General features: G+C 45.8%; 1 protein-coding gene across 1 annotated transcript; it reads left to right on the forward strand.

The window, feature by feature from the left end:
• The first annotated feature begins 5,408 nt into the window (after positions 1-5,408).
• On the forward strand, positions 5,409-8,368 carry pex11b (peroxisomal biogenesis factor 11 beta). Its single transcript, XM_065471445.1, has 4 exons — positions 5,409-5,679; positions 5,973-6,085; positions 6,166-6,367; positions 7,403-8,368. The coding sequence occupies exons 1-4, from the start codon at positions 5,624-5,626 to the stop codon at positions 7,794-7,796; spliced, it is 765 nt and encodes a 254-aa protein (XP_065327517.1). The 5' UTR covers positions 5,409-5,623; the 3' UTR covers positions 7,797-8,368.

Raw genomic sequence — 8,368 nt, forward strand, 5'->3', positions numbered from 1 at the left:
TAAGAAAACACTATAAAGATCGATGTTGCACATTGTGAGTTGGTTTTTCAGCTGTTCGAATCCTTTTGCGATATTCTGTGGCTCCCTCAGGTTTCAGCGTAGCGATGTGAAGACTGTGTCCGAGAGAACAGAGGTCCTATTGACAGATTACTCTTTGTACCTGAGTAGTGTTATTTATTGCCTTAGTCTTTGGTGAGTAAAATATTTCAGAGTATGCTTAGCACTACTTCATTTTAGCAAGAACGATATAAGCATGTAATACACGTTGGTTTTCCTCTGTTCACACGCCCACAGGGTTGTGCAAACCATCGCATTTTTATCATGTTATCCAGATCTTTCTACAACCAGTCAATCACTTTCATGATGTGTCTACCAAAGCACCTGTAGATTGCTATTGTCTCTTTATTCATCACTATTAAACATGTACTTGTACTTTTCCATGTGAGCTGCAGGATTTACAGTTGGTATCGATTAAAAATAAAAAGATATTTCTAGGCTTTCTGGATTTTATTTCACCCATGGCAACCAGTCATCATTGTGGTTTATTAGAAACATGACTTTGCTCACATGTAGACAAAAGTCACTTAATGAACCAGCTCAGTATTGCGTCCGTTTGCGCACTATGAGTGCTGAACTACACACTTCAGGAAACAATAATTAGTAAGAAACTGCAAACTTATGGGTTGCCCCTCAAATAATCCATGATGTTTTCTTCCAAAGTTCTAAAGCTTTGACGAACCTTGTGTTAAACTTGGAGAAGGCCCGTTGTGGAGTGTAACTTACCTACCACCATCTAGTGGTGATAGGTATTATTACGCAATGGGTAAAATATACAGGGATGGGTGTCTGGGAACTTCCTTTCTGTCCGTGTGTTTGCAGAGTAACCGTAGCCGTGCAACAGGCCTCGCTCATTACAACGAAAGGCTTCAACTGTAAACTGGATTCAATATGTAACACGTTATTTGAGCTATTTTGGGGAGACTGGATACTATATCTCTGATAGTTCTGATTTCGTGACCACATATATTTGTTAGTTCTTGGCAGGAAACGTACTTGGAGGGTACAGTTCTTAAGCTAACTGTATAACTGAAAATGTGTTGCTTTTAGTGAGGACGAGGCCACTTTCTGTGGGATTGTACGAAGGATTTAAGGAGGACAAACTAGAGCTGTTGACTAAGCGAGAGTACATGTTGGAAGACAACGATCCTGCAGTCACTGAAGATCTGCCACTCCCTTAAGAAGAAGCCACAATTTGCAGGTGGGGGAGAGATATAGGAGAGGTGGAGAATGAACTCAACCTGGGTGTCTATTGTCTTGTGTAGTTTGGGAGATGATTGGATGATGGGGTGGGTGCAGTTTTCTCTGCGGTGGAGTCGGGTGGGCTGCCCCGGACTCTGTAGGGCTGGGCGGTGCTGCTGCTGTGGGCCCAGGCCCATCCGGACCGGGGCCCCCTTGCCCTGGTGGGTTCCAGAGTGTGGGGGTCCCTACTGGGGTCAGCGGGGGAGCTGGCCCCAGGGAGGGGCCACTTGCCCCTCCCTTTCTTCCCTCCCCATCCTCAGCTGCCTCCCTCTTCCCGCTCCACCACACCCACACACACATACGCAGGGCTTGGGGTGCAGGTGTGTCACCAGGTGCCTCAATTTTATTCCACAACCTAGACATCCACATTACTCATACTCTCATAACACATACATATAGGGCCTTGGGGGTGGGCACGTTATACAGCGTCCAGAGGATGGTCTGTGTATTCAAACCCACCTCTGGCGCTGGTGCCCCACCCTCAGTTTTAAATGCATATAGACACTGAGGGTTTTCGGGAGGAGCCGTGCTGCTCTCTGGCAGGATGCACCATGCCCTCCTGTGTTTTAAATGCACTTTAGAACAACACGCAGCAACACTACATATGAGCGGGCGGAGGGAGGTTTGGGGTCTTCACTCACCCCGGTTCTGTTAACCGTTGGGGCTGGGGGGCTGGGAGGAGGTGCTGGCCGTCAGATTGGGGTCTGGAATGCGGGGCCTCCCTGATACTGCAGATAAGGAGGCGGTCTGCTTGCCTCCACCCCAGAGAGAAGGGTTACATCTCCTGGGTCCGGGTACGGTTTGCCCCTCTGGGGGCGGGGGTACCTGGACCTGGGATATAGAGTATGTTTGGGGAGTGTGAATGTCTGTACAGTGTCTATTTGTGTCTGTCTCCACGTCGGGTGAGTGCCGAGTATTTGTTTGTGTATATGGGGGAGGGAATGCGTGTTTGAGTCTGCGTGTGCCTGTTCGTCTGTGTCTATATGTCAGCTTGGGTCTTAGGCTCCACCTCTCTGGGAGCGTCTCAGGCTCTCCGAGGTATGGAGGCCTATCTCCCCTCACCACACTCCCTGCCTGTGGCTGATGCCCTCAGACGTTGGTGTGCTGGTGGTTCTTGGTGTCTGGGGCTGGGCGCTCATGTATGTACCGGCTCACTCCTGGTGGCCGATTGGCAGGGCCTGGTGCCTGTGGCCCGGCTGAGCCCCTTCCGGGAGCTGAGTTGCCCTCAGGCCTCTGGCCTCTGGCCTGAGGCTCAGTCCTCTCTGGCACAGCTGGCTGCCGGCAGAGCCCACGGGCACGTCACTGCAACCCCCTCTGGCCTCTGCTCCGTGGCTGCTGGGTGACCTCTCGTTTGGGGCTCTCCAACTTTTCCCAGGAGGGTGGCACAGTTGCCCACCTGGTGGTCCTCCTTGGGTCCTCGTACTCTGGGGCCTCTGGATGTCTGGGGCCTAGATCTCCTCCATAACTGCTTCATGCCCTGGGGGACGGGGCTATGGCTCCCCACACTCCCTAGCAGATCGTTACATGGAGAAACCTTCGGAATACAAGCGTGCTGATGCACACAGGTGTACACACAGGTGTACACACGGGTGTTCACAGACACAAACTACACCTTTCTTGGCTGCTACCTCAAAACACATTGTGCGCTGTCGATCTTGCGTGCTGCACAATAACATTTAATATCTAGTATCTACTGTTATCTACTGCTAGCTAGTTTATTGTGATGGTGCTGTATTTATTATGTTGCTGTTTTTTTGTTTGTTTGTTTTCTCTTCTGTTTTTTTTTCTCCATACAGGTGATCCAGGTGTTTTGTTTGTTTTTTCTTTCTTTCGTCTCCCCTTTCTCACCATCTCTTCTCCCCTCTATTTTTCTTTCTCTCCCTCTCTTTCTTTCATTCTTTCTCCCTGTCCTATCCCCCAGTCATGTCTGTCCCGTCTGTAACAACTGAAAATCAAATCAAATAAATACATAATTATAATAAAGGTCAATCAAATGGACCAATATGGCAAGGCCATGATGATCCACTTGGTAAAGTAAATCCGCTTGGCATCTCTCTTGGCCTTAAGACAACAATTCTGATGGCTAAAGATCCAAACGGGACAGGGGGGAAAAAAAGAAAAAAGAAGAAGCCACAATAAGGACTGACTGCTTGTGCTTGTGATGCAGATTTCACTTTATTTACACGATGACCAAAATCCGCACGCTGTCTTTCAGACTTCCTAGTCCAGCCAGCTGCGATGTCATCTCTCCAACGCCACTCTTCTTCCAGGTCCCAGCGTGCTACTCAAATAAGGGAGGCATGATTAGACAACGAGCACTAGCCCTCTGAATCCACTGCCCCACCCTTCCCCTGTAGCCAAGCCACAAACCACACACACCCCCAGAAATCTAACCAGGGAGCCATCCAGCCTAGCTTACCCCTCCCATCTGTGCTCCTGGCCTATGGACCACCTTAGTGTTAAAAGGCTGGAGAGCCAGATATTACCAGGTAATCTGGGTGCTGGCATCTTCCATACAACGGAGCCACTGCAGTAGGGCGTGACCTGAGCAGAGGGTGAATGGACATGCCAGAAGGTAATAGTGAAGGGAGTCAACCGCCCACTGGATTGTCCAGCATAGCAGCTAATTCCTAACCCTTAACAACTTATCTTTTATGTTTAAGCAATCTTTAGGTCACTTTTTGGAGGTCCCGAGGAGAGGTGCTGAGATGGAGCCTGCAACAGCAGCTGAGTATAGCGGGCTAATTATTCTAAACTACTGACCTGGTGTTCTAGTCACTCACCCCACTGCCCCCTGACTTCCTGCATTTCTTGGCGGCGTTGGTTTTGATCCCAACGAATATCCCCAATTTGGTTTTGTCAGATTCAAATGCCACAATGTACAAAATGTTAATGACTGCAAATATGTGCATAGATAGAATCTGGTTCCCTTACTCCTAAAGAAGAGCAATTCATATTACTGGACAGTACAAGGACAACTGCTCATGCAGTGGCGTGACTTTGTTGTGTGGAAGACTGCCTTGTGCAAAGAATAAACGCTGATACAGATGTGCAATCAGCACGATCAGAGGAAAAGTGTCTCAAATGCTTGTCTACCTAACATTCAGATAATCTGATTAAAATATTTGTTTCTATATTTCATCTATAATGTTAAGATATTTCTTAAATACCAAAGCATGAACATGAAAAATACACTGGGTACATATTTATCACAAGCTATATAATTGAACTGATGTGGACAGAGGTCAGAGCCTGAACAAACAGACCTGGGTGTTGTTTGTTCAGGAAACTCCATTTGGAAATGTTGGTCAAAGTTGCTGATGATTGTTGGTTAGTTCACCTGTAAAGTCATTCTTGTTGTTCTGTGCAGCATTTTTGGGCCTCTGTTTGCCTCAGGTTGTGTCTCAGGTTCTTCCTCCAGTTGTTGTAGAGGAACCACAGCTATAAAAAATGCACTATATAAATATTTGGTAAAGGAAAAAACTCAGTCTTTAATATATTTATAATTATTAAAAATAAAAACAATAAATCATTAATGAATTAAAATGTGTTCTTCTTACTAAATAATAATTTCTTTAAGCTAATCTAAATTTAAGAGCACATTAAACTTTGGTGGACTTTATTGTAATCTGTTTTTTTCTAATGAGATTAACTAGTTTAGATTTATCTAATAATAATGTATAACACATTTCTGTTTTTTCACATATAAACACATTTGTTCTATGTAAGCTTTGTCTTTTATCTATTGCATATATGTAGCAATACAGAACAATAGTCTTTAAATTGTGCTACATTTGTATAGTATATGCTTCGTTGTTATTTTATCTACACAAATAATAACCCACTGCTCCGCCACTGTTGGAAGCCCCTAAGATAAGCACAGATAAGAACATGTAAAAAAAAAAGATAATAATAATAATAATAATAATAATAATAAATCAGCATGTGTTTCTGGAATGTGGGAAACATCCATGAAGATAAAACAAATGAAGTTTACCGAAAGGTCACTTATTTTTCGAAGAAAACAGGCTCGTATGTATTTGTTTACTGAGTCTACAGCGCCGGTTTCAAACTCCGGTCCACAGGGGGCGCCAGCGGGTCTCTGCTGCTTTGCCGAGCAGCAGCTCAATCGAAGAAGAAGAATTAGAAGCGCTGGATTGACCCTCTTGTTTTCTAATCGGACAGTTAAGCGTAGAAAGCAGAGCTAAAAACGGAGGAGCCCTTCTGGCATTAAAACAAACAACCGCACTAAAGCATTTCAAGCTAAGTTAGCAGTTTGACAGCTAGCCGAGCAGCGGGTACAGGCCGAGAGCCGCGAGCCAACATGGACTCTTGGGTTCGCTTTAATGCCCAGAGCCAAGCCAAGGAGAGAGTTTTCAGGTGACGTTACTGACGTTTGGCACGTTGCTGGTTGAGACGCGGGGTTCGTCGTGCTTGTTCGTTTCTGCTAATGTGATAAAACCGTCGGCTGGATGTTGCAGACTGAGTTCCGTGTTTGAAGCGGAACTTTTATCTGCTCAGTAGGAGCAGCTCTTCCTGCGCTGGTTTCAAATCAAGCGGCCTTATGATGCCAGCTTCACCAGCACAGAGTAGTTGAGTTTGTTAAGCGCACTGCTTTCCGTCCTCGTGACGTGTGTCTCTGTTAATAATGACTGTACGTTGTGCGTTCACAGGGCTGCACAGTATGCTTGCACGCTGCTCGGATCCACTCTGCAAAATGACGAAGCAGCTGAGATCCGCAGAACTGTCAGTCAGCTGGAGGCACACATGAGTCTGACAAGAAAGTGTGAGTAAAACAGCCAGAGCGAGTCTGAGTCGTTTCCACGTACCAAAGCTTAAGTGGGACTGGTGTTGGTTCTTCCGCAGTGCTACGCCTGGGCAACTCCGTGGAGGCCCTGGAGGCCGCCAAAAGGGCCATACACCTTTCTGACAGCGTGCTGAGGCTGTGCCTGACCATCAGTCACCTTAACAGAGCCATGTACTTTGCCTGCGACAATGTGCTGTGGGCGGGAAAAACCGGTCTCATCTCCAAAGTCGACCAGCACAAGTGGAGTCAGAGATCTTTCAGGTGTGTGAGACATACAGAAATAAGAAATACATGCAGGACTGGTTGTTTAAACAGTCTCATGTTGCTCCACAGATCAAACTATATGTACATCTACTGAATTCTAACTGATCGCATTGAGGGCCTAAAAATCCTCCATGTCGTTCATTATCAACATTATGTTGTATTATTATAGGGTCTTTACACTATAAAGCACATTGGGGCAACTGTTGTTGTGATTTGGCGCTGTATAAATACAGCTGAACTGAGCTGCCTCCCCAGTGAGTCTCTGGTCCCTTACAACTGTCGCCTGTTCAGCTTTCTGGAAAACCTTTTTCAAGAGATACAAATCAGAACTTGCATGTGGTGAAGTGTGTAGTTATGGCAGCCTCACCAAGGTTACAGAGTAAGTCAAGCCATTGGACAGAGCGACTGCACAACCCTACAGCCGCAACATAGTGACCTGTCATGTAAGCAGACAACAGATACAAAGTAACACAGGATGAACCTGTTAATGAGAAGCAGTGGGCTTAATCCAGTTAATCGAGCGCTTCCACTTATGAGGTCTAAGTAACTTCTTGTTAGACTCAGGTTTCGATTTGCAGCTCCTTCAGTCCACATGTCTAACATGGCACTCGAGTGTGTAAGAATACACCAGACATTCCTTTGTGAAAGTGTCACTGAGGCTTTTAATTTGAAAGTACTTTAAGCGCTCATAATAAAAAGGTTCTGTAGGAATGTCAAGTCTGCTTACTGCTAGTGGTAGTGAACCTGTTTCAGAGGACATGCAGTGCTTTAAACCAGAGCTGGTGTGATGCCTTTGTGTGGGAAATTAAGTCATGGTATTTAACTCATCTGTGTCCACTTCCAGCAGTTACCCATAGTGGTTTGAGTTTGTATGACTAAACTGACATGCACTCAAAGCCTGATTTGAAGTGAGTGGTTGCAGTCATCTTCATATCAGGGTCACAAAGGAATCACATTTATCTTCTAGTGATTGATTTCAGGTAACTGAAATTTGAAATTGAGTTAACACAAACTGTGTGGTTAAACCTGCAGGTACTACCTCTTTGCTTTGATCCTGAACCTGACCCGAGATGCCTACGAGCTCCATCTCCTCATGGAGCGCGAAGCACGTTCCAGAACCAGCAAACAGCCATCCTCCCCCAGCATTCCTCTGCCACCTGACCACCTTTCCTCTTCCTCCTCACCTGCCACACAAGCCATGAATTTTGGCTGGCTCTACAGACAGCTTCATCTGGTGGGGACTGTGCTGTACAGCAACCCGCCACTGCTGTTGGACCTGGTGAAGAACAGTTGTGATATCTTCATCCCACTGGACCGGTTGGGGATTTACCCTACAGGTCCAGGCTTTGTTGGGGCTTGTGGCCTGGCCTCGTCCGTCCTGTCCATCCTCACCATGGTTCACCCCTGGCTCAAGCTCAAACCATGAATTGTAAGACTTGGAGGAGATATTCATTTGAGGACTAGCAAGGATTGAGAAAAATCTAATGGGGTTAACAAAATGTTTCTTTTCCCCCCTGATTCTACACAAAGCAGTCCTGACTACAGGAGCCGTTGTACTGCCACCATGCTGTGTGATCGAGTTCCTTCAAATCTCTTGAGTGCTACAGAAAAGCTGAGGAGTTTCTAAAATGCTACACCACAGTTTCACATATTATTTCAGACCTGCATGAACACGGTTGTTGTTTGGCCTTAGATCACATTGCTGCTTTAAAACCCTCGCTTCCCTCATGTGAAGCTAAACCATGTTAGTTGCTGCCATCACATCTCCAGCTGTCTATGACCGTGTCCGTAACAGAGTATAATCAAGGCAATATTGTCTGTTGATATCACTCTAGAACGTGTGATTTCTGCCCTCTGTGTTTAAAGTTTTTAAAGGAAACCACCTTTCAACATCATGTGATTTTACCGCCTGCTCCCAGCAAGTTTGTATTTTAGATATTCTTTTTTTGAACTACTAAGTGACTTAACTACTGGAGAAATAAATCCAAAGGAATTTGA

Source organism: Pelmatolapia mariae, linkage group LG22, assembly GCF_036321145.2.
Source record: "Pelmatolapia mariae isolate MD_Pm_ZW linkage group LG22, Pm_UMD_F_2, whole genome shotgun sequence".
Lineage (NCBI taxonomy): Eukaryota > Metazoa > Chordata > Actinopteri > Cichliformes > Cichlidae > Pelmatolapia > Pelmatolapia mariae.